The 26,987-nt window shown below is 37.8% G+C and overlaps 1 protein-coding gene across 2 annotated transcripts in view; it reads left to right on the forward strand.

The window, feature by feature from the left end:
* Positions 1–26,987, forward strand: part of CNTNAP2 (contactin associated protein 2) — a 1,285,310-nt gene that overhangs the window by 1,151,349 nt on the left and 106,974 nt on the right. For both annotated transcript variants that reach the window (XM_087946425.1, XM_087946426.1), the window contains one exon: positions 24,110–24,280. In XM_087946425.1, the coding sequence (XP_087802551.1) occupies positions 24,110–24,280 (171 nt within the window). The remainder of the gene's footprint in view (positions 1–24,109; positions 24,281–26,987) is intronic.

Below are 26,987 nucleotides of genomic sequence, written 5' to 3' on the forward strand. Positions count from 1 at the left end.
AGTAAATCTCCTGACACTTTTTAGCATAACTTTACAGAGTGGCTTAGCAAATGATATATTTACCCTTTTTAAGAAATAAAAAAATGAAGCATTATAAAAAAAAACAGTCTCGGGTCCATTTTTGGGAAGTAATTTGGACTAATATAAGAGAGAGGAGAAAAGAAATAGAGATAAGAAAAAGGTAAAAGAAATAAGAAGGAAAAGAGATACTCTAACTAGGTTGTATTTAAATTAGTTGGACAGTGTTCAGCTTCAATGTTTAGATATAGTGTAGAGCAGGGATCCCCAACCTTTTCGACGCCGCTGCCCGGTTCCGACATCAGCTGGCGCGCGCGGCCCGTACAGGCGTCAACTGGGCGCCGCCATCTTTTATGACGAAAGGCGCTCACGGAAGCGCAGCTGTTTCGTCACAAAAGATGGCGGCGCCACGCTCTGGTGAGCTTTTTCGGGTAGAAATGGCTTTACCCGGAAAAGCTCACCGAGCGCTGGCGCCGCCATCTTTTATGGCAAACAGCGCTTCGGTGAGCTTTCTACCCGGAAAAGCTCACCAGAAGCGCTTTTTACCAAAAAAGATGGCGGCGCCCAGCAACCAGCGGCCCGGTAAGGCTTGTTCCGCGGCCCGGTACCGGTCCGCGGACCGGCGGTTGGGGACCCCTGGTGTAGAGAACAGACTTCCTGGCATTTCTCTGGCAACTGACTCACATCTTCAGAGGGAAAGTGATATACTGTGCAGACCATCAAAAACTGATCAACAACTATAGGACTGACTGGGGTCTGGCCTATATAGCCAGGTGTCCTGACTTCTGATTGGCCTTAGCTGAGCTGGTTTCTGGTTGGTATAGATTGCTGAGGATTGTCTCTGATGTGTAAAACCAAATGTTATTCCCTACTACAGGTTTAGTTAAATGTTAGGAACAATGACTGCAGGTAATTTCATAATGAATAGAAACATCAGGAAAATATATCCAAGAGAACAACTACCTACAAATTTTCCAAAGCAGTATTTTAAAAGCTCTTTGATGCACATCCAGTAATATCCTGCTATAGTCAAGGAGATGTAAAAAAAGCAAAAGCACATATCCTTGTCATCAGTGCAATCATATTTAGACCCAAATTTATGAACCAATATAATAATAAATAACAATGATTACGCCCAAAAAATAAAGGGCTTCTGATAGAAACAAGATATGTGTATACCCAATGCACATGCATTTAATATGCATTTAATTAATGTCATGCAATTAATAATTAGCCAAAGGTACATCATAAATCATGTCAATTAAATTTTCTCAGGAGGTAAATTTAGGCAGTGGTAAATTCTTCTCTGTGGGAAGGGGTGGCTCCATCTGCTTTGAAAGAGGTAAATATGTGCTCCCTGGAGATCATCACTGAACCCTACAAATCTGGATAATCTGTGAATGAGTTATTAGACCCTTTTCAGGCATGGTTATAGAACTGAGCATTGATTGTGCTTATTATCTCTGCTGGGCTTAATCTAGCCCTCCTTGACCTATTGGCAGCGTTCAATACCATCAATCATAGTATACTTTTGTAGCAACTCAGGTGATTGGGAATGGGAGGTGATGATTCTCCACTTTTTTATAGGGACAATTCCCTAATTTGGGGATCCTTCTGAAAGAGCAAGTGAGCTAATGATCTCCTTGGCTATTTGTGGAACTGTCTTTCTCCTATTGTTTCTGCTTGCCTCATCAAAAAGTATCTTGTTAGACCCTGGATAATTATTTATATGAATGATATAAATAAATTAATAAGTAAGCAAGCATTGTTACATTTGTTTTTATACATGTGTATAGTATAAATACTTTTATTTTGAGAGTTGATAAGAATTTATTTTCACTAGTTTGAGACAATGATGGACATACCAACAGGTCAGTTAGCGTTTACCTCAGGATATTTCTTTAATGTCATTTTATTATTTCGTGCTACCATCTGTATATTTTGCTTCTTTCGTAATTTTCTTTTTAGCCAAACTTCTTCTATAACAGGCTAAAACAGGCACTAACTGGTTAAGGTTTTTCTAGTTTTTATTTGTGGCTCTTTGGGGGGGGGGAGGGGTGCAGGCTGGATTGATACTATGTACCATATCAAGTATCCACGAAATATTTATGACATTTATGTAACTGAAAAACTTTTGAATTCTAGAATTACAGTTTTTGGACCATTATCAGGGGACAGAAATATAATGAACAGTAGAATCCTGCCTGGTATAGAGATAAGAGGAGTGGAATAATTTGTCTGAGGAATACTGACTGCAGGTCAAAAGGAATCCTGTTTTGGACTGACATGGCATGTGAAATAAATATCGTATTAGGCTGTTCCACTCACAGAATGATGCAGTGGTAGCTAGTACACTGAGCTGGCCCAAATGGGCTAACAGTGAGAACAGAAGCAGCTATTAATCTGATTATTTGCAACAGGTGATTTCAACAGTCTGCCATAAATTATTTCTCCACAAGGCTCTTATCTTGAAGAACAATATTTCAAAAACCATGAAACTCACACCAACACAATTGGTCCCTTATTCTCTTGTGATAGGGGAAGCAGTATTAGTATTATATTTCCCTCCACCCCCCCATTTTTAGAATGTCAATACTATACTTCCTTCAATTCTGAAGATTCTGAAATATTCTGTGGTAAATTATACATTGTAATTGTCTGTTGTCTTACAAAGAATGATATAAGTTAGGTATTGGACTGTATTTTACATACTGAACAGCATAACTGATTACAACATCTGCACAGTGGACAGAAAAACCTCCTCCACATCATACATTTCTATAAGCCAAACCTTACCTTTTAGGGACAATCTGGTTTTTATCCAGTAAAGCATATTGGTATAAAGTACCAATATTGGTATTCTTGGACTATAATAAGAAGTTTCCAGAAATGTTTAAGTATTCAGACATACTGGAGCAGTGAGCACTGCCTGTTGTAATTGCAAATCCCTTTGAAATAGATTAATGTCCCTTGTGAGCAAACACATCAACACTTCTCTGTTCAAGGGAGAACAAGCCTCAGTAGCAAGAGTTAGCATTGATTGACCATTCTCAGAATGTCTTTATCTAAAAGAAAAATGTGATAGTGCAGAGTTTTGCTGAAAGGGATATTTAGAGTTCCTGCGTTTTTTCTTTCATATTCTATGCACAGAATAGCATATTGTACTTTCACTAGAAATATAATTACTTCTTAGATAGAAAAAATGCTGATTTAATTTTGAAACAATGATTTAAAATGTGAAAGGAAAATTCGTTCCCCATGGAATCATAGATTACTGAAGGACTGAGGAAGAAGGGGAAAAAGGAATATAGGTTAATATTTGCTTTATGTATAAATTTTGATTTTCAAGCATCTTAGGATATGAAAGAGAAAATGTGAAGCTTTTTTCATATAGTGAGTGCTGAAAAGTGATGCGTGAGGAGATTCTTGTTTTGTGATCAAGCAAACCTATATTTTTAATTTTTCACATTTTTTGTTGTAACTAGAAGGGATAATTCTCATTTTCAAGCATAGTATTGCAAAAGAGTATGAAAGGTTTTTTCCCCGTTCCTTTTTTTTTTCTATCCACAGATTTCATTTATACATTTGCAAGTTTCCCCCTTCTAAATTAATTTGCTTTAATGCTTATTTTGAAATAAAATTGACAGTTATCAATTCTTGAATCATCTCTTGTTTTATTCTGTGTTCTTTTTCCTAAAGATAAGATGTAAAAATGAGGGGAAGGGAGATTTATGTAAAACTATTTATTAGCAGAAGAATTTCTACTTTTTGCTTCATGCATAAAATGGTTACCAGCAAAATCCTGTCAGAAAGAGCAGACTCCTATCATTCAGCTAAATATTAAACTAGATATATTCAGAACTTTAAAGGGTTCATTGTCTCTTGTTGGAGAATTTCTACTCATCAGTGCCATCACCAAAATCTGGTGTAATAATTTGGAATTAAAATTGTTCTTAGCTATTGTTAATAAATATTTGATTGATTTTAAATATTTGATTCAGAATGTGAAAATTAAATATAAGTTTCCTTCTTCCACTTTCACATGTATTTTTTTCTTCTTCTTTTGTTTTTGGACATTTTTAAAACTACCCAAGCATGTGATTAGGATTATTTGTTCAAATTTTGTAGGGAAGGTATTTTCTATAGTGCTGCTGTAACAATGCCCTTACAAAACAGAAAGATGTCTTGCAAATGAGATTTTGCTGTACCTGTGCCCCACTGGCTGACTGGCCTTCAGCTGCTTCTGATCTTGTTCTTTATGCTCTTTGAGCTATAGCTGCCGGTGAAAGATTATAGAGATTTGAGCTGTATTGTCAGTAGCATCTGTGGGGACACTCAGTATTCTTATGAATTGTGAATATACTGAATTCTAAGTTACCATATTGCTTTTAAGGGGCTCCAGGTTATATTATACTTAAATCTCCCATACATTTATATTAACTCAGTTCTCATTTCTCTAGATCAGAGGGGTCAACCCAATTGCATTATGGCCTGCATCATGACATATTGGGATGGTTTTTTTGCCTTTGCAGAGGTGGGGTGGGGGTGGCATGTGCAGACCATATCCAGCCCACAGGCCATCAGTTTGACAGGCCTGCTTTAGATGAAATAAAAATTCTAATGGAGTAAGAAGATTAATGTTTTTAATGGTGTCCTTTATTATGCCACTGACAAATTAGAGTTTAGAGGGGAAAATGATTTTTTAAAAAAGAAAGCTTAATTATACAAAAGAATCTCAATTGGGTTCAAATTATCATATTTTGGTCTCATTATGTGAAGCCCAGCTTTCTTGAAAAGTTTATAATAGTAAGAATGGTGTAAGGAAAAAAGAGAAAGAAGATCAGAAGCAAGGTAGATGAATTCAATTTCAGCAGCAATGGATGTACTTTTTGAAGACCAAAGGCAGTGGTGGGATTCAGCCAGTTTGCACCTATTCTGGAGAACTGTTTGTTAACTTTCTGAGAAGTTTGGAGAACCAGTTGTTGGAAGAAATCTCCTTCCAATAGCCCAGGGGTGTCAAACTCAAGGCCCGCAGTTTGCATCTGGCCCTTGGGGTGCTTAGATCTGGCCTGCAGGGCTGGTCTGGAAATAGCAAAGATCAGCCCACGGTGCCTCTGGTAGAAAAATGGGGTGCGGGCAGGACATGCCCCCCTGGCAACTGCTTTTGACCTCCGGAGTCTTCTGGGAGGCCGTCCAGGCCCCCCAAAATGGAAACATTCTGGTGTTGTTTCTAGCCTAATCTTTATCTTTATTGCCCTGGTTATAGAAACTACCTTATTACATTGTAACAGCTAATGGTTTTTGGCAGTAAGCTCAGGCTTTCTGTCTCCGGAGTTGCTCCTTTTTTCTTTGCTGGTATTAGGGGCTTGACTTTCTTAAAGGGGAAGGGTTGTTTTAAGCTTTTTACACTTTTAGTGGTTCCTGGCACTGTTCTTTTAGGGTGCACTTCCAATAGGCAAGAGGCAAGCTTGGCCCTGATTTTTTTACTGCCTTTCTGGGGGCATGTGATCTTTCCTTAAATCTGGATGATTTCCTTAGGATACCTTATGAGGTGAGTGAAACAAGCTGGTATGTTTAAGTGATGCAAATGGATCTAAGGATTGCTTCTTCTGGGTATGAAAAGGTGCTTTGCAGTTCATTGAGCACAGGAGTCTCTTGTCTATGAGGATTCTTCAGTCATCCAGGTCATGGTTGTCCCAAAAGTGCTTTTTTCAAGAAGCAACTGGACTTTCTTGGTTTCCAGCAAATCCAATTGCCTCTTGAAAAAGCATCTTTGGGACAGGAGTCTCTTGCATTGCTTTGGAGTGGCCAAGGCACATGATTGCTCACTGATAGTAAGATTTTTTAAAAAAATAGGAGGTAGGAGTTTGGATCCTCCCATTCATTTTAGTTTTCTCTCATGATAATAAGGCTTAGTAGTGTGGTACCAGGCTTGAAGTTTATTTAGATATCTGTGGCATTTACTAATTTTATTGTGATTCTGACAAGCTTGTAAGGCTTGAACCTGGGTCCCTTATATGATTTGTTACTTTGTCTCTTTACCTCGGCATTTTGTGGCCCAAATGTGCCCACCCACTATCTGGAGAGCTTAAATGACCTCTCTGCTAAAGGGTTACACTTTATGATCAAGAGTTGGCTGCTGATAGTTATCATTGCATTTTAACTATTTTAATTCTTCAAGGTGCTCTGGCACCCTGCCTGATTTGTAACTCCGGCTTGCAGATATTTCTAATCTAATGATTGGTATTCAGGGCAGCTTTTTGCAAGCGAAGAAGATTTTTGTATTTTTGTATAGGTAATTCTTGACTTACGACTATTGCAGCATCCCCATGGTCACAAGAGGCCAGGTGAAGCAAAGCACCCCCTCGACATTAGTGGTGTTGAGTTGCGCACACCTAACCAGTCACATGACTACCCAACTGGTCATTAGGGCAGAGAACCGGTTGTTAAATTATTTTAATCCCACCATTGAGCAAAGAGTTAGAGAAAAATTACCCCAGTGAAGCTCTATAAAACTGACTGCTAAGCATCAACCCTGACTTAATGACAAATAATCATTACAAGAGACAGAGAAAAGAAGAAAAAAGAAAAAGAAAACTGACAAAAATAAACATGACAAAAATAAAACTCAGAAAATAGTTGATTTAAAAAAAACATATTAGTGTAATAAGATTGGGACTGGGTTAGGGACTTCTGTTCTCACTGTGAGTTGTGTTGGGGGGTGCACAAAGGGAGGCTCAGTCAATCTCATTGTACACATGTTGTACTCTGACAACTTTAAATAATTTGGCCAAATCTAGACTTCCTTCTTTGTTCACTAATTGGGTTATACTGTGTCATTTTAATATATCACCCAGGATTTAGAAAATTATTTTCATACCTATCAAAAATGTTTTATGAAATTAATCAAGAACATCCGTTATCATCTCCTACATTTACCTCAATATTGGCACCAATGGCTTGTCTTATCAGGCAATCAATAGTCTGGACATAAAAAGTGACTCAATGAAAATTGTTTTTGTATGTCAATGATATATTTTATTGATAATCATATGAAAGTTGTTTAAGAAATTTATTGACACAGTAAGTACACTCACTCCTTGCTTATTGGTTATCTTAGTTAGTAATTGTTCACAGATATTCATTTTCTGAATAATGTTTGCATTTATGACCAAAATTTTGTGAAGCTGACATAGAGAGAATAACTGTGGCATCACAGTATGAGAGAATTTTATTTGACTGAGAAGGCAGCACTGTGTCTTCATAGTGTCTCTTTCTAACACTTCGATAAAATTCTCAAATTACTCAACTAGAGTAATTTCTTTTTTTCCCCTAGTAAAGTTATCTAGGAGTTATATTTATTGTTTCAATACTTTTAAATGTCTTGAAATAACTATTCCATGAAAAAATATTTTGTAGATGTAAATATTTCAAATTGCCTAAACTACAGTAATATTAATATAACAGATTTGAAAAATCCAACTGAAAGTACTATAACATGACTATTATGTCTGGATTTATATATATATATGCTAAGAAGGATAAACATGTTGATACTTTTAGAATATTTTAAGAAGATTGAAAATTATTTTAAAAGTTTATATAAAAAGGCAAATCCTAAAATTTTCTTTATTTAAAATATTTCATATTATGATGAGGCAGGTTATCTTTTCTGATTTTGAGCTTGATCATTGGATGTATATTTTGATTTTTGCTTTGCTATAAAATTTGTATCTACCAAAACATATGTCTAGAAGGCTATGATTATTACCCTTTGATATCCAGGTATCACTTTTAATTAAAAAATTGTGTTGGCAAGTGCCCAAAATGCAATCACATGACTATGAACAAGGAACTAGTTACTGGAAATTTGAAACTAAGTTGTAAGTAGCTCTGGTGAGGTTGTAAGTAGCTCTGCAACTTCAATAGGTAGTTTAACAGCTGGTCATAAGCCAAGAAATACTTTTAAAAAAATTGGAAACTGGAAGGCATATTTTTTCAGAAGTACAGTTTAATTTTTCTTCTCATGATATATCTTAGTATAAACTCTGAGATAAACTAAGTTAGTAAAGTAGGCAATTCTGGTAGATGAAGTCCATATGTCTTAAAAGTTGCCAAGTTTGCAAAACACCATTCCATATATTAGGCCACATTGATTTTCTAAGTCACAGATAAATGTGTTAGCTATCTTCATTGTGTTGTATTGGCATTTTAATAATTTATTCTAACAAAATAGTAAAACTTTCAAATTTAATAAATGTATTTGTTAATCTATCACTTTTTCTCTCCTATTAAATATATAAATATATTCTCAGCTTATTTCAAGCATCCCACAAGGAATTAAATTGCACAACATTTCTAATTTTTGGATAGCTGTCTTATGGTGGTTTGAAGGCAATATTTGTGGCTTTCCTTCATACCAACCAACTTATGTAGATTAGATAGAAAAGATTTATGTGCCCAAGTTTAATATTGGTCAAATAGGATTTAACTCTGGGTATGCATATTCCTAATTCAGCAATCCATTATCTGGATCATTGCCAGATTTCTAAACTGTAGTGAAAAGGGCTGAATCTTGCTATGAATATCCTTTATCAATTTAAAACAAGTCTCCATTTGTTTGAATACAGAACCATGAAACAATAAAATCTAATGAACATAGAAATATATGAAAAAAGATTATTGTTTGAGCAAGTCTGATAATATTATAATAATGTTTTCTAGCATATTAGTAAACTTTTAAATTTAACAAATGCATATTATAGTCCGACATTTTTTCCTAATTTTTGATGAAAATAATCATGTGGATCCTGGATAGTTCATTTTAATGGAACAAATTTTAATTTAATTTTGTACTCACAATTTTGTGAGATATTTCAAATATCATGACTAGGGTTTTCCAAACACTTCAGTTTATTGATCCCTTCATGAGGTTTCAGACTGTTCTCATCCCCCAGACAAATATTATGTAAAAATAATTAAAATAATAAATATTACTTTAATTAATAGTACCATTTAAATAATAATAATCAAAAGAACAATAGTTCCATTGTCTTTCAGGAGTATTCACCACTTTGGGGGATTCTAGTGTAGTTAAAACTTTCATCTGGTTAAACATAACATACCTTCATAAGTGTAGATAGAAGGGTAAATATTAATGAACTTCAAAATATATTACTACTAATGCATGAAAAGAAAAGTTTTTATAATTATCTTATTATGATTTAATAAAAATTAAATAATAACAAATTACAGAAAGTTTACCTGAATTTAGCAGTTACCAATAATGCAATTACAAAAAATGTTTGCAGTCAAAAGCAGGAAGGAATAAAAAGTAAGAACTCAAATGTAAAGTTTCTAAAAGTTATTAAACAGATTTTTGAGAGATATGGCCAATCTGTAAGAACAGAACTCTCTCATAGAAGTTTTCAAGAATTCTTCCCACATTTAAATCTGCAGTAAGCTAGAGAAAAGCTGGGTACTAAATATGTTTTTGTTTTCCTCAATTAGATAGGAGCAATTCACAAATGTTCTGCAAGTTAAAATTTAATTAAACTTGACTTATACAAGCAGATTTTTAGTCGATATGAAATAATCAGGTTTGGAAGTGAAAAAATTAGCACTTTCCATATTCTTTTCCATGTAGATAAATCTAAAAATATCTCATACTAAATAGTACTGAGAAAAATCTTCCCATAAGGAATCTTCCTAAAATTTCACATAGCTGTAACACCTAGCTGTCACTTCTTTCTGCAGAAGATGGTTTTATTGAAAGTGACTACAGGAGAAGAGTGCACACTGCCCAAAATAATCTGCTGGCACATTTTCTATTAATTGTATCGAAGGAACTTTTTTTTTTACTTTTGAGTTTGCAAATAATGGTCATCTTATTTGTACAACACAGTGGGGGTTTGAGAGAACAATAAATATTTATAACATTGTCTCAGCTAATTGGGTATCCAATACTTGGACGAAAACAAATAGCAGTTAGCTTCTAACTAGATTTTACTAGTTAATTTTGCTACTTTTAGAGTATGCTAAAATCTGTATAAGTGTTACATCATGGAGAATGCCCACCTCTGTTAGTTCTGAATGAACCCACATTCAAAATTCCAACTAAATCCACCATTCACTCAAAACCTAGATATTCCTATAACAGGCAGTAATAAGATCAGGGAGAAGAATATTTTAAAAGAGTACAATTATTTAAACAATTCTGAGGTTTAAAGATACAATGTATGTTTTGTATCCAGCCATCTATTGAGCTGCCGTGCTACCAGCCCCCACTACCACAAAGATCCTACAGGAAAAGGGCAATATGGACAACCATGGGATCTGGCAGGGTGAGAGCTGTGGACCATAAACGCAAAGCTTTTGCTGTTTCCCAGCATAACAAATACAGTGCCCTTGCTGACCTTAATAGGGACGCTAAAGTGACAGGTCAAGGTCGTTGTGATAATGATAACTCAAGTAAGCTGGGGATCATGGTCCTAGAAGAAGAACTTACTTTGGAAAGGAGAAAGTGTGAATCAGGTATTACGCGCCAGTCACACAAGAAGAGCAAGGCATCCAAAAAGAGAAGTCACCTTCTGGTTGGGGACTCAATTGTAAGGGATGTAAATTTAGGAAAGGATACTGAAGTTTTTAAAGAGGTCAAGTGTCTACCAGGTGCTACTGCCAGAAGAGACAAGAAGCATATTCTTAAGATAGTCAAGAATGCCAGAAAGGACTGTGATGTTGATGCTACTATACATCTTGATACAAATGATCTGTCCCAGAAGGATGTACTTTCTGTTCAGAAAGACTTCCAGAGCTTGGGGTATGAACTTAGCAATATGGGCTGTAGGCTTATCTTTTCACAGGTTCTACCAGTATACAAGGAACAAAAAGGGAAAGGGCAGCGTGTAGCAGAGTTTAATGTGTGGCTAAAGGAGTGGTGTAAAAGTGAAGGCTTTGGTTTTATTAGTCATGATGTCTGCAGCTGGTCTAATAAAAAACTGTACAAAAGAGATGGTTTGCATCCATCAAAGAAAGGGACTGAGTTACTTGGCATTAAATTCACAGATTTCCTGGATAAACATTTAAACTGAACAGCGGGGACAGAGAATTAATGGATTCAGAACATTTCTGTCCCCAGCAACCTAAAACTAATAAGGATACCAGTGCATGCAAAATAGATGTTTGTGCAGGTAAGATTATCAACCTTGATGCCAACCAAAACCAAGTATTTAATAGTGAGTGCCATACCAAGTGCATTAATCAAACAGGTGGCAAGAAAGTAGGGGCAGGCAGGCACAACACAGGTTATGGAGACAGTAAACACAGTGTCAGACATAAAGATCTCAAGTGCCTATATACAAATGTACAAAGTCTGGGAAACAAATAGGGTGAACTCGAACTAAGAATACATGTAGGTAAATATGATATAGTTGGAATAACAGAAACTTGGTGGGATGATGAAAGGCAACAGTGAAGCCCATGTTGCCGCCCTTCAGATCTCATCAATCGACACTTGAGTAGCACAAGTAGCCGATGTTGCAGCACTCCTAATTGAATATGCTGTAATGCCTATAGGTACAGGCAATGACTGAGTCTCATAAGTCTTTGCAATCGTGGCTCGTAGTCACTTGCCAACTGTCAATGATGTGACCTTCATTCCTTGAGTAGCTAGTTGAAAGAGATGAAGAGCACCTCCATCTTCGTAAAAGATGCAGTCCTGTCTCTCTAGATTTGGAGTGCATGTCTCACGTCTAATAGATGCCATTGTTGTTCTATACCATGAGATGGCCTAGGACAGAAGTTGGAGAGTATCAACTCCTGAGCTCTGTGGAAGGCTGAATTAATTTTGGGAATGAAGTTTGGATCTAAACGAAGGACAACTCTGTCAGAATGAAAAATGCAGACATCTTGTCTCACTGATAGGGCAGCTAGCTTGGAAATTCGTCTTGCAGATGTTATCACTACTCAAAGGGTTGTTTTGTGAGTGCTGTGAGAATCTTGTTTAGATCCCAGGTGGGTTATCTATGGACTACTGGAGGTCTTAAATTAGTGGCCTCACCGAGGAAACTGTGTATTCTTGGGTGATGAGCAATGGATATTAGATCATCACAGGTAATGACTGAGGCTAGAGCCACCACCTGTCCATGTAAAGTGTTCTGTTGTCCAAGTCTTTCTGGAGAAAGTCCAGTATTTGCACCACTGATGGAGAGGTGGGGTTTATTTTCACTTTGTCACACAACCTGCAGAAAATGTTCCAGGTGGCATTGTATATCCAGTTCGTGGAAAGACGTCTGGCAGCTTGGATTGTAGAAATGACTTTTTGGAGAACTTCTCACTCTTCAGATGTCTTTGCTCAAGCACCATATGGCTAAGTGCAGCCATTGTGGGTCTGGAAGTTGAATTGGACCCTGTGTGAGTGAGACTCTGTCTGGCAGGATTCTCCATGGGTCTGTTATCGATAGATCCCTGAGATCCCCAAACCACAGACATCTTGGCCAGTAAGGTACCACCAACAATAGTTCCGCTTTCTCCTCTAGAAGTTTCTGGACCACCTTGGAAATCTGTGGGAGGGGAGAGGAGGCATACAGGAGACCTTGAGGCCAGCAACAGCATAAAGCGTTGACTCCCTCCGCTCCTTGTGTTGGAAATTTAGAAATGAACCTTGGTATCTGTGTGTTGAGAGGCAAGTCAAAGAGGTCTATGATCAGTTGGCTGAACAGATGTGACATCTCCTGGAACAGTCTTGGTTGCGGGTGCCACTCAGAATGGTCGACAGTGGCCTTGCTCAACCAGTCTGCCTGGATGTTGGACTGCACCAAGATGTGTTCCGCTTTGATGGTGATCAAGTTCCTCTCTGCCCAGCAGCACAGTCTCTCTCTGTCTCTCTCATTAGTGATCTTGAATAGGTACCCCCCTGCCTGTTTATATGGGCCTTTGTGGCCACGTTGTCAGTCAAGATTAGAACATGTTGCCCCTGGATCAGTGGTAGAAATTTGTGGAGGGCCAGATGGATTGCCTTCAATTCCAGCCAGTTTATGCTGCAGGCCTGTTCTGTCATGGACCAATGACCCTGAGCTGCAAGGGACTGACAGTGCACCCCCCATCTAAACAGACTTGTGTCTGTTGTGATAGTCTGTCTGTGAGGGTGCTTAAAAAGACAGCCCTTGCTGATGTTTGTTGTGGACCACCACTGAAGCGATACGAGGACCTTTGATGGAATGGTGACTTTGGATATGACATTGCTCCTTCCTGACCGTTGATACGGGAGCAGAAACCATTGAAGGGTTCTGGCATGGAGCTGGGCCCAGGGAACAATAGAAATGCATGAGATCATTTTTCCTAATAGTTTGGATAATTGGGCTGGGGTACTCGTTTGAAAGTCCTAACTTCTTTTGACAACTGCCTAATGCTACTCTTTCTATCCAGTGATAGGGATACCTTTCCAGCCATTGTATCAATGATGGCTCCCAAATGCAGGAGGTGAGTCGATGGTGTCAAATGACTCTTGGCCCACCTTAACTTAACTGCCCAGAGTAGGATTCAACAGCCTAATAATACTGGCCTGCAGCAGCTTTAATGCACAGGTGGTCACAGGCCTAGGTGCTAGCAGCAGCTGTCCTGCTGACTGTAGCTGGATATGAGAGATTTGCCAACTGAACTTCTTCAGCGAACTTTCAAGATTTTTGAATTGTTGATGAAGGCCCTGTAAAGCTGTGCTGGAACAGCCCCGTTAGGGATTAACAGCAACCTAATTAACTAGGTGAGGCAGTGATACTAAATGCAATTTGCAGTTTGCCATACAAACAAAATGGTGCCATTATTTTTGGCATGCAATAGTTCAGTCAGCAGTGAAACCCCCAACAAGAGCTCAGTAACTTAAAGGAGAATTTAAAAAAAAATTCAATGGAAAGCTCCAAACAGTGCCAGGTAGAAGTAAAGCACTGATGTCAATCCCGGTGAAATTTAGGTTTTCTTTTGAGGGGAATAAGCCACTGGCCATCCAATATTTCAAATCTGTCACGCTGCAACGGCCCTTTAGGCACGGCAGCCGGCTGTTTAACAAATGGTCAAGAAGTAAGGGAAGACTCCGATCTCTCTGCCTTTTGGTCAGCTCAGATGAATATAGCTGTTGTTGTGAGGTGCAAGCTTGCTAAGCGCCTGAAGCCTGATTCGGAGCTTTTAGAAGGTCTGCCAGCCCCAGCCAGCTGATTTTAATTGCTTTGGCTGCTTCTTTGAAGCTATAATGACAGCCTGAGAAGAATTTATCAGGCGCTGGCTTGAGCATGCTCGGAGCGCCATTGGGGCCCTCGCTGAGGGTGTAAAAGCTCCGACAGCCAGCTGGTGTTAAAAGTGGCATCAGGAGCTACATATAATCTTTTTAAAACACGACTTCTTTTTACAGCCACAAGCTATGATCTGACCTCTTTTTATTATTTCTGCTTGCTTTCAGACAATCCAGACAAGAGAAATATGCCCTTCTTGAACGAAGGCTGAGCAAAAACTGGGGACACTAAGGAGGAGCCTCAAGGAGGAGTGTCCTCAGTAATTAGCTCAGCCTATCGGATGAGAAACAGATGCACCTCCCATGCCTGGATACTTTGAACAGCTCATCTGGAGAATGTTTATTTTGTAACCCTACATATTTTTTTTCTTACTGCCAGATTTGCAGCCATTTGGAAACTATGATGTTGCTTTTTATTATTTAACATTTCAGGGTGACAGAAGTGAAGATAACAATAACCTCTAAATGCTTCTAAAAGTTTAGTGAATGAAAGTGGTGGTTTTATGGTATGATGGTGGTATTATGGTGGGATTATCTGGTGGGATTCAACTGATGTAACAACCAATTCGGTGGGTATGCGCTTTGCACACACGCACTGTGCACATAGTGGTTTTGAAAATAGAAGGAAAACTTACCTTTTACTGCAGCCCAGTGAGTAAAAACAGCTGAGGCACGGCAATCTGGGCTGTCGCGCCAATCAGCTGGGCTTCAAGCAAAGGAAATATAGCACAGAATAGAGCAACAGCGGGTGGGCAGGGCCAAACGATCGCCAGAACTACCAGCTCCCCCAAATCAGTCCGTACCGGCTGAATCCCACCCCTGGGTGTTATGCCCTGAGCTTTCATTTCATTCCCAAAGTATTTAAAAGAAAGAATTTTGTCTTATGATTACTTTTCATGGGAATAAATTTACACAGATAAAAATGTCTGCAGAATTACATGTTCAGGCAATTTATTTCCACGTGGCCTTCAATGTGCTAGTAATGGTGAGCATCTTCTTTGTTCACTAAATCATACATTATTTAAAATCTGGTCATCCAGCTGTCTACAGCAGGAAGCCTTGCTGTTTACACAAATGCTTTCATGTAAACTTGAAGGCTGCACAATCAGCTTTCCAGGTCACACATAAGGCTTCTCTCTGCAGAAAGTCATTCTGTATCTAAATCTTATATAGTATTTTACTGTCCCCTGGTGGAGTTTTGCTGATATTGAAAACATAGTAACAGGAAACCATTTTTCTGATGGCTTAGTTAACACAGTAGGGCAAAGGTTTTGAGGGCGCTAATTAAAACAAATTTGAATCATTTCAACTCAGCAGGTATCTTTTTCCTGAAGACAATTTAGTTACAGTCTCTGAAAAAAATATTTTTATTTATTTTTATTTCTTACCCTTTGTGAACTTTTAAATTTCAATCTAAACTCTGTATCCAAGTCAGAAAATTTATATTATATTATATTATATTATATTATATTATATTATATTATATTATATTATATTATATTATATTATATTATATTATATTATATTATATTATATTATATTATATTATATTATATTATATTATATTATATTATATTATATTATATTATCATATCATTATATTATATTATATTATTATATTATATTATATTATATTATATTATATTATATTATATTATATTATATTATATTATTATATTATATTATATTTATTATATTATATTATATTATATTATATTATATTATATTATATTATATTATATTATATTATATTATATTATATTATTATTAGCTATATATATATTATAGTTAAACTTTGCAGGAACAATTTTAATTAGACCAACTTTTCTTTTAAATCTTTAAATTATACAAAAATAATCCACAATTTATGACCACAATTGGGAACAGAATTTCATTTGTTAAGTGATGCGATTATTAAATGAACCATCAAATTCCCAGACCCAATTTTATGAATATTTTAATGTGGCCATTAAGTGAATAATATAATCCTAAATAAAACACAAAGTCTCTAAGCAAACCTGGTTTCCCACACTAACTGTAGAAGATGGCCAGGCTGAGTGCAAAGGAGGTGTCATAAGTTACAAGTCCCTATTCAGCCCAAAACACCTAAGTCCAGGCCACCTTTGATGCCTGTTTTATCTTCTGGTCATTTCCCCTGACTGGCAATCTTGTATATAACTAGATTGATACCCATGCTTTGCTATGTGGTTGGGCTTAGTTTTGGGGGAAGAAAATAAGAGGAGAAAAATCTGCCTCTGCCTACCAGCATCCATTGGTGTTCATCTGGCTAGTGTCCTGTCAGTGTGTGAGAGAATTGAGGACTGTTTAGAAACTGAAACAGTATTTGCTGTGTGAGCAAGAAACAGGAACAAGCCTGGGCGTGGCTTAGCTCAACTGTTCTGTACTAAAGTTGCTTGGTGCTGTGAAACTAAAACTGAATTCTTTTTTTTGAAAAAGTGTTTTTTATTTTTATAACATACGACATAACAAATTATTTTTATTTTAAATTTTAAAAAGAAAACTTTATTAAAGGTTAAAAAGAACACTATGTACAATACATAGAATACAACTTTACGTTGCAGACAAAATCTGTATATACAAATACACGATAGATAAACATATAAAACATATATGTTTCTAATCAACTAATATGGTGTGATTTTTTCTTGGTAATAATTTTACTACTATTCATTTCCTATTTTGATAAATATTCTTAATTGAACCATTCCATTCATCAAATCCATATCTTTTTATTTCCTGGCTTTTTCTCTTTAAACCACTTATACCATTTATCCCAAGCTGTAATATATCTTGAGTCTTCCTTATCTCTAAGTTTTTGTGTAAGTAGATCCATTTCAGCGCAGTCAAGTATTTTCTGAGTAATCAAATTATTTGTTGGCATTTGTTCGCCCTTCCAGCATTGTGCCAATGCAATTTCTTGCCGCTGTGATTATATGGAGAATTAAATATTTTGTTTCATTTGCATAGTCCCCTTTTAACATTCCCAACAAAAATATTTCAGGTTTAAATTCTAATTGAATACTTGTAATTTCTTTTATCCACAGTCTAATTTTTTCCCAATATTTTTTACTTTTTGGGCAGAGCCACCAGGTGTGGAAGAAGGTGCCCCTCGTTTGCTTACATTTCCAACACATCAGACTCATATTTGGGTATATATTAGCTAACCTTGAGGGTGCCAGATACCACCGGTAACACATTTTATATTGATTTTCTTTATAGATCGCCGATTTTGTTATTTTGTAATTTTGATTCCAATTTTTTTTCCAGTCTTCCAAATTAATATTGTGCCCTACATTCCTTGCCCATGTGATCATTGGGCCATTCTTCTGCCATTTCATATTCTAACAGGTAATTATACATTTTAGAGATTAATTTTTCATATGTTCCCTCCAATATTTTATTGAATTGTTTTATCTCAATTCCAAACTCTTCCGTGTCTTTTTTATATCTTGTCTTGAGTTGTAAATATGGCCACCACTCTATTTTCATCCCATGCTCTCTAATTTCTTTATTTGTCTTTAATCTTCCTTGGGAAATTAGTACATCATAATACCTAATTTTTCTTCCAGTTTCTAATGCATTGGGGTGGATCAATGCCTCCATGACGGAAACCCATCCTGGGATCTTCATATAATCTTTGTGTTTAATCTCTTTCCACACTTTCAATAGTGAACTTCTAATTATATGCCTATTAAAGTGAGTATAACTTTTATTTCCAGGGTTCCACATGAAGGCATGCCACTCCGCCTTCAAATTGTGCCCTTGTAGGATTAAAACTCTTTTGTTTCTCAAATTGGCCCAGTCTTTAATCCACGTTAAAATCGCCGCTTTATAATATTGTTCCCAGGCAGGGAGTCCAAATCCACCTCTGCATCTATTATCTTGTAAGGAGCCTAATTTTATTCTCAGTTTTTTCCTTGACCAAATCCATTTCGTGATAATTTTATTTAATTTGTTAAAAACATTTATCTAATTTAATTGGAATATTTTGAAAGAGAAATAATATTCTTGGCAAGATGTTCATCTTAATCGTCACTATTTTTCCTAACATTGATAATTGCAATTTCCCCCATTTTCCTAAATCGTTTTTTATTTCTCGTATCAACTTTACATAATTATTCTTCTTTTATTGTTGAACATCTTGCTGTAAGCCAAATTCCTAAATATTTAATTCTTTTTACAATTTATATGCCCATTACCTCTTCTAATTTCTTTTTTTGTTTCTCTGTTAGATTTTTTGTTATCATTTTAGTTTTATCCTTATTAATTGTTAAACCTGCCACCTCTCCATATCTCTCTATCTCTTTAATTAATTTTGGTTCCTGATTTTATTGGTTCTTCTACAAAGAATACAAGGTCGTCTGCAAATGCTTGGACCTTGTATTCTTCATTTTTTATTCTTTTTTTTTTAAAAAAAACAATTTTTTTGTTTTGTAAACAAACATACACAAACATTGTGGATGAAGTATGTGTTGGTTGCAGTGGTTGGTCAGATCTAGGATGTGTTTGGGAGGGTTGTATTTGTTTTGGATGACTGTCAAGGCTTCTTTGATGGGTACTTGGATGAAGAGGGCTAGGACATCGAAGCTCACGAGTAGGTCACTGGGTTGTAGGTTTTGTTTCTTTATTGTTTCTATGAAGTGGAAGGAGTTTTGTATGTGTGAGGTGATGGATTCTGTGTAGGGCTGGAGTTGTTTGGTGAGAAATTTGGCAAGATTCTGTAGAAATGAGCCTATGGAGCTGACTATGGCTCTGAGTGGTATTCCTTCTTTGTGTATCTTGGGGAGGCCATAGAGCTTAGGGCCCCCACCTCCAGTATTTATAGAGAGACGGCAGCTCCGATCACACACTGCTTGTATTGGCACGAAGCCGAAAGCACCAGGCTGAGGATGGCGAGTGGGACCTCGCCGAAACGTCGCCAAGATACTCTTAATCTTACACGGGAAAAGACCCGAACACACCTAGATCTGTACCCGTGAAAATCTACGAAAACAAACAATCTCATCTGCCATCATCAGGCTTCTGTATTGTGTTTGTCTGTGAGTCAGACTTTTACAGTTGTTTCAGTTTTAAATTTGGGGCTAGCCTACTGCTGTGCCAGAATGGTTTTTTCTTCATCCTGATTGGTTGGGAGTCTTGGTCTGTGTTTATTGGTCTTGGAGTTTGCTGTGTTCTGCTTGATTGGTGTTTCTAATATCTTCTGTCTGTTTTGTGGCTTTTTTTTGTCTTGGTTGGCTGGCAACATTGTGTTCCTGTATTGGAGGCCTTTAGTGCAACTTGGCTCCGGGTAAATGGCTATCATTAGTTAGGAAGCTAGGTTTCATCTGGGTGCCTGGTTGGGGTGTGTTTGAGCTGGAGGTATCAGGGGGGATCTGTTTGTGCCCAGGTGTTTGCCTGGCTTGTGGTGTGGAGATTTTTTTGTTTGTGAGTGCAGGCTTCCAAATGATTGACAGTCTGGTGGAATCATCTCTTCTGTTCGTGCTTTCTGGTCTTTTTTCAATCTCTATGGCTTCTCTGATGATTCTGTGGCTGGGGTTTTCTATAGTGGCTAGGGTTTTGGTGCCATTGAAGTTGATGCTATGACCTGTGGCTTCCATGTGTTGGACTAGTGAGGAAGTTTGTTCCAGCTTTTTGACTGCATTTTTGTGTTCATCCAGGCAGGTACTTATTCTTCTATTGGTCTGTCCAATGTATGTGGCCGGGCATGATGCACAGGGGACTTCGTATATGCCTTGGTTTTCCAGGTCAATTTTATCTTTGGGGTTTCTGAGGATGGCTGCTATTTTTCTGTCTGTTTTGAAGGCAGTCTTGATGTGGTGTCTGTGTAGTATCTTACTAATTTTGTCTGTAGTGCCTGTTATGTAGGGCAGGACAGCTGTTCCATAGGTCTGTTCATCTTCTAGGTCTCCATTATGTCTCAGTGTGTTTTTGTGGATCAAGCCGGTAATTTTGCTTTTGTGGAAGCTGTTGGCTGTCAGTACTTTAGTCAGGGTGCATAGTTCAGTCTTTATGTGTGTCTTGTCTGCCAAGCGTTTGGTTCTGGCGATTAGTGTTTTGGCCACGGAGTTTATCTGTGCTGTGTGGTGGTGGGATTGGGCGTTGAGGTAGTGGTTGGTGTGTGTTTTCTTCTGGTATATGGTGTGTCCTAGTGTGCCATCTGTTTTTTTGTAGATTAGTACATCTAGGAATGGTAGTTGATTGTTTGTTTCCGTTTCCATGGTGAACTTGATTTTGGTGTGTGTGCTGTTTAGGTGTGTTAGGAAATTGTTTAGGTTTTCTTTTCCATGGGGCCAAATCACAAATGTGTCATCGATGTATCTTAATTATAGTTTGGGTTTGTGGGTGGCGTTAGCCAGGGCTCTGGATTCGAATTCTTCCATGAACAGGTTTGCAATGACGGGTGACAGTGGTGTGTTCCTGTATTGGAGGCTTTTAGTGCAGCTTGGCTCCGAGTAAATGGATGGCTATCATTTGTTAGGAAGCTAGGTTTCATCTGGGTGCCTGGTTGGTGTGTGTTTGAGCTGGAGGTATTAGGGGGGGGTCTGTTTGTGCCCAGGTGTTTGCCTGGCTTGTGGTGTGGAGATTTGTTTATTTGTGAGTACAGGCTTCCAAATAATTGACAGTCTGGTGGAGTCATCTCTTCTATTCATGCTTTCAGGTCTTTTTTCAATCTCTATGGCTTCTCTGATAATTCTGTGGCTGGGGTTTTCTATAGTGGCTAGGGTTTGGGTGCCATTGAAGTCAATGCTATGACCTGTTGCTTTCATGTGTTGGACTAGTGAGGAAGTGTGTTCTAGCTTTTTTACTGCATTTTTGTGTTCATTCAGGCGGAGCTTTTTCTCTTTTATTTATTATCTCTGTCATCAATGTCTTAGTTTTAGTTCCTTTTGTGTCTTGGCAATGTCTCTGAGTCTTCATGTCCATCTTGGCTGTTTTCCTCTTCCTTTGGCTCCTTCTCTCTAGAATTCCTTTGTTCTGCTATAAATTGCATTACTTTTTCTGCTAGTGTGTCCAATAATCCCCTTCTTTCTTTTATCATTTCTTTCACAGTTTGCAGTTCCAACTTAAATTCTTTGCTTGCTGCTTCCATTTTTTTAATCAATTGTGTTATTCTTTATTTTATTAAAGTTAATTGTAATCCTTGCCAAGAGACTCCGTTTATATCTCTTTTCTTTATTGGTCCTTCTATTTCCTTTGCACAGTCAACTCCCAACAGTCCCAAGATATTGCCTTCCTTTGTTCTCTTGCTGCAATATCCCCCTTTTTCTTTTAAGTTTCCTGGGTTCTTGTTAAAGACTTTTATTTCATGTCTTTCTCATTCACACATTTAACATACCAGTAATTTTCCATAAAGTCATCCAGAAAAAAACACCTTGTACCATTAGATGGCACTCTATATAACTTCCACTTTTCAATTTTTTTTTTAATTTTTTTCCCCAATTATATTAATGTTAATTTTCGAGCATTTCAACCATTGGCTTTTTTAAAAAAGTATAATCAATTCCAAGCAAGTTCAGCATTTTATCCAATGCCTAATTAATACCAGGTTCTGTATATTATTCCCAATTCTGTCCTTAATTTTGTTATAGCTCTTTTGTAATCCAGATTTTTATTTACCTTATATTGTCCTCTTGTTTTCTATTTGCCACTGTTGTACTCTCAAGCGAGGAATCTTTCTTTCTGCTTTTTGGGGTTATTAAAACAAAAGGTTCAGCTTCTCTTGTCTGGATTATGCCACTCACCACTTCACCTCTCCAGCACACACTTAGGTCCCAGTAGCTTCCTGTCTTCAGGGTAGCCATTAAAACTGCTGCTTCTCCCTGTCTTCCAGGAGATTATACCAAGCCAGGGAGGGGAGATGTGGCTCCCCTTGACCCATCTGGCAGTGTCCCCCTCTTTTCCCACCCCTCCTAGGTGGGTCTGATGGTTCAGTCCCGTAGGGACCCCTCCAACAGGGTAAGCACAGATCGAAGCCGCACATGATCGTGGTCTCCATCTGTCCTTGACGGAAGTGCCACCGGAAGTCCTTTCTTGGTCCTTTCTGAATAAAAGTTTATTTTAAGATAGTTTAAGTGCTATAACATTAGGTACCCAACTAACCTTGTAATTTATATGATAACTAAGTAAACTGAGCTGAGCTTTATTCACTTTCATTGTGATAAGATATAATAGTTAAAGACTTAATACCTTAATATCTTTCTGTATGTATTTCTTCTATGTACTTGGTTAGAGGTATTCAAGTTTGCTCTTTATATTATTATGCCTCTAGTTATATTTTACATTGTTTTGTTTTTTAATTCAATTTGTGAAATTTTGTAGTTTCTAGAAAATCTGTCTATAAACTCTCTAAATATCAATTGTTCTGCATATGTTAGATTTCAAGATCTCCTAGAACTGTCTTTTTCCTTTTATTTCACTATAGTTTATCTAAAAATATTTGAACTGGGAATTTTAACTTTAACTTAATTGTAATGGAATTCATAAAATCTCATCACAAAAGGATGCAATGTTGATCTTCAGGAATTCAATTAATCACTTCAGATCTTGTTTCAAGTATGATTTGTTTCAAGTCTCCCAGGGGAGACATGATAGCGGTCTTCCAATATTTGAGGGGATGCCACAGGGAGGACAGTGTCAAGCTATTTTCTAAAGCTCCTGTAGGCCAGACAAGGAATAAATGATGGAAACTGAACAAGGAGAGATTTAACCTGGAAACAAGGAGAAACTTTCTGAGAGTGAGAACAATCAACCAATGGAACAGCTTGCCCTTGGAAGTTGTGGGAGCCCTGTTAGGGATATACACCCTAGCAGAACCTGCACGGAAGTCAGGCAGGCAGGCAAATATGTGAGATAAACGTTCTTGTAGCTTACACTCAGTAAAACAGATACAATGTGCTAGTTAAATAGTTTATTCCAGTAATAGTTTTTATAGCATAGTCAAACAGTCATACACTATTTCATACACTATTATCATACACTATTTCAGTCCGTCCAGGGATTATTCAGTTGCAAAGTCCAGTGTCGAAAAAGAGGTCATTAAACTTACAAATATCAGTCCTGCAATATATCTCTTCGCAGTTAGAGATATGAAGAAGTCAAACCTCCTTTCTTCCTTCAGCAACAGCAAAGAACACGCAGTTAACAATCCATCATCATCAGCAAGCAATCCAGTAAGCCAGCAATCAATCAAGTTCTCTTGCTCCCTCTTATGGCGATTTACAGCCGCACCCAAAATTACATGCTTTGCAGTTAAAGTGACACACACATAAACTCACTATCATTGTCTATATATATTATTTTACCCAAACTACGTTAGGTAACTTATGTTATTCCTAACAAGCGCCATCAGTTGAGACTTTCAAGAAGAGATTGGACTGCCATTTGTCAGAAATGGTGTAGGGTCTCCCGCTTGGACTAGATGACCTACAAGTTCCCTTCCAACTCTGATTATCTGTATCTGTATGATTTAGCAGAGGAAAGCTTGGCAGCTAAGTAAAGAGCACTCTTGTTTATTAAGTACAAACAGAATTTTCTGGTATAATATATATTATGAACAGTAATCATGCTAATTAAATTATAGACAATATTAGGCTGCAACTATCTATCAATAAAAGAATCAAATTATTAATATTTTAATTAAAATATTATTTTTCTATATAAAAGACAAATAATATAGCTTGCTTCTCATTTCAGCTTCAGCATTCTGTCCCTTTATTAAAAAGTATTGTTTATTTTGTCTAATTTTAAGTAGCACATAGCTCAAAAGAAATATATTTTTGTATATTACAGAGAATTATTGGAATGCTGCATCATTTGTTACTCGATCTTCATATCTTCACTTCTCTACCTTTCAAGGAGAGACTAGTGCTGACATTTCATTCTACTTCAAAACATCAGCCCCTGATGGAGTCTTCCTTGAAAATCGGGGGAATTCAGATTTCATCAAACTTGAGTTAAAATGTAAGTATGTTCACAGCATGAATGAGAGCATCAGATGAAAGTAAGATAAGGTTTTAAATTTTTATTATCATGCATACTTTATGAAATCTCCAATGAAGCATAAAAATGAGTCTGGATATCCTGTCTTAATCTAGAATGCTTAATTTAATGTTTTTTAATCCAGCCAGTTCAGAAGTAGGCCTGCTTCCATAGCTATGCTAAATAATAATGCCACTTTCCTTTGATTTTAAAATCTTTTCCCCAATAATTTAAGAAGAACATGATTTTCTTCCTTACAATCACACAATAATTAGACTAAAATTTTACTTAAAATGAGAAATTCAAGGCTATCTGGAAATTTAAACACAGTTGCACATTCTGATAGTTAGTATAATATATTTATCTCTAGTCCATTTAGGGGCACAAAGGTATACTGATGTATCTTGATCTCTTATGCCACTGATCTCTCTTATGCTCTGGTAATGAGGCCAATAAGTGGTGCTTAATCTTACAGCTTTAATGTAAAACATTTACCAGTCACTTTCCTGAACGTGGCTATGAGCAAAGACAAATAGGAGGGATTTTGCAACTACCTAAATACAGAGATTTAGTACTGTCAAAATTTGATCTGAAGTGAGTAAGAACTTTCGGCCTCTCCTGCTTTATTGAAAAGCCCCAGTATGATCTGTGAAATAGGCATCAAGATCGCCAATAGAGTGGGAGTGGGAGTGTGGCTACCATGGCTGTGGAAGAAACTGGGGAAGGGCAAAGTCCGGCTGGGCAGAGCAGGGCATAGGTAGAGCAAGGCAGAGGGAATTCAGAGGGAGATCCAGGCCCACCCCCTCTTCATCCTAGGACATGCAGGGAGGAACAGAGAAAGGAGCAACATGAGTTGCATGGCTTACAGGGCAGGAAAGGGCCCTGATTCCCTTCATTAGCTGCAACTGTGAACACAGTGTTTAAAAAGGGAGATTGTGCACAGCAACTTGTTGGAAGCAAATCATGAGTTATCTGTTATTGTCGATGCTTATCTTCCTGGCATCTTCCCAACTGTGTGTGTTTTGTTGGCCTTTGAAGTCTGCAATTCCTGATCCTGCCCTGTCCAGTTAATTGCTGTAGCGTAGTTTGTGTGGATTTTTATTTACAGTTTATAGGTACTTTGTTTTTGGATTGAATTTTCTTCATTTAAAGACTATTCGTGGGAGAGTTTTTTCTCCAGCCGAAGGTAACTGGACATTGGGGGCAAAGTTGGAGGTATTAAAGACACTTTTCTTACTATGTGACTGTGTTGCCTTTATGCCATGCCCTGGGTCACCACATTTTGCTTCCCACCACCCCTTCAACTTGCTTCTGTTTTACGTGGGGTGACCATGGATCAGCTCAGACCAGACAATGACCAGCTAGCCCAGCAGTCTTTTGACTGTGCAGGTTGTGCAAATGCAAGCAGTCCGGCCACGCCGCAAATCAGTGGTGGGATTCAAAAAATTGAACTACCAGTTCTGTGGCCGAGGGTTATTTTGTGGGTGTGGCTTAGGGGGGTCATGTGATTGTGTGGGTGTGGTTTATTTGGTGGGTGTTGCTTGGCAGTCATGTGACTGGCTGGGCGTGGCTTGGCAGTCATGTGACTGGCTGTTTTAGATTTTTCCAGCTGTATCTGCTATGTGAGTGTGTGTTTAGTTTTCAGTTGTGTAGTTTTGTGGATCTGTTGCCAATCCAGTCATGTTAAAAGTGACACTGTAACATGACTGGATTGGCAGCAGACCCACAAAACTACATAACTGAAAACACACTCCCTACACAACTAGGAAAACTACACATGCACACTTACAAAGCAGATACAGCTGGAAAAATCTAAAAATATAGCTTTAATTTATAGGCACATAACATTTCACACAATTTAAAAGAACTTCCATACACAAACAATGACAATCTCACAAACCAGCTGCTTTCTAAAAATAGAAAAGCAGCTAAAATTTCCAAATTTTATATGACTATTTCCTAAAAAAACAAATAACACACTTACTTTTTTTTAAAATTAGGGGACTTCAAACTTGACAGCTTTAAGACTTGTGGACTTCAACTCCCAGAATTCCTCCTCCAGTCATGTTAGCTCAGGAATTCTGGGAGTCCACAAGTCTTAAGCTTGCCAAGTTTGAAGACCCCTGCCCTGATTTAAATAATGAGTAGGGAAAAAAAGCCACTTAGTTACCCAATTGAGGAAAGCAGGCAGGCAGAATCAGTTGCTCACCGATGAGCTGGATGCAGTGCAAGCAAGGCAGGAGACAAGTTTACAGCAGCAGTTCGGAAATCGGGAGAAGGCGTCTGAAGGAGGTAGGTGCTTGCTGGAGACTGGTGGGGGAAGGGAAGTGGGTTAGTTTAACAAGGCTGGCTAGGCTGGAGACTATGGGCCCTTTTAGAAGCCCTTGAGGAGAGGGCAATCGCGGTGGCTTGGAAGTGATCACGGGGCTTGGAAGCAATCGCAGCGGCTTGGAAGCTCGGAGTGAGGCCGGGCTGCGGGAAGGAGCTCCAGGGGGCTTCGGCAGCATCACAGTGGCTTGGCTGGCTATGCAAGGCCCCAAGCTGGAGGCCCCAGCCTCCGGAGGCTGCTGAAAGCTTGGAGCAAGGCTGGGTGGTGGCAAGCAGCGTTTTTCAGCAGCGTGGCACAAGCGATCACGGTGGCTTGGCCAGCTATGTAAGGCACAGACTGTAGACCATGGCCTCCGGAGGT

The sequence above is a fragment of the Notechis scutatus genome, chromosome Z (assembly GCF_049901735.1).
Source record: "Notechis scutatus isolate UNSWTSFEM ecotype Mainland chromosome Z, rNotScu1.2, whole genome shotgun sequence".
Taxonomy (NCBI): domain Eukaryota; kingdom Metazoa; phylum Chordata; class Lepidosauria; order Squamata; family Elapidae; genus Notechis; species Notechis scutatus.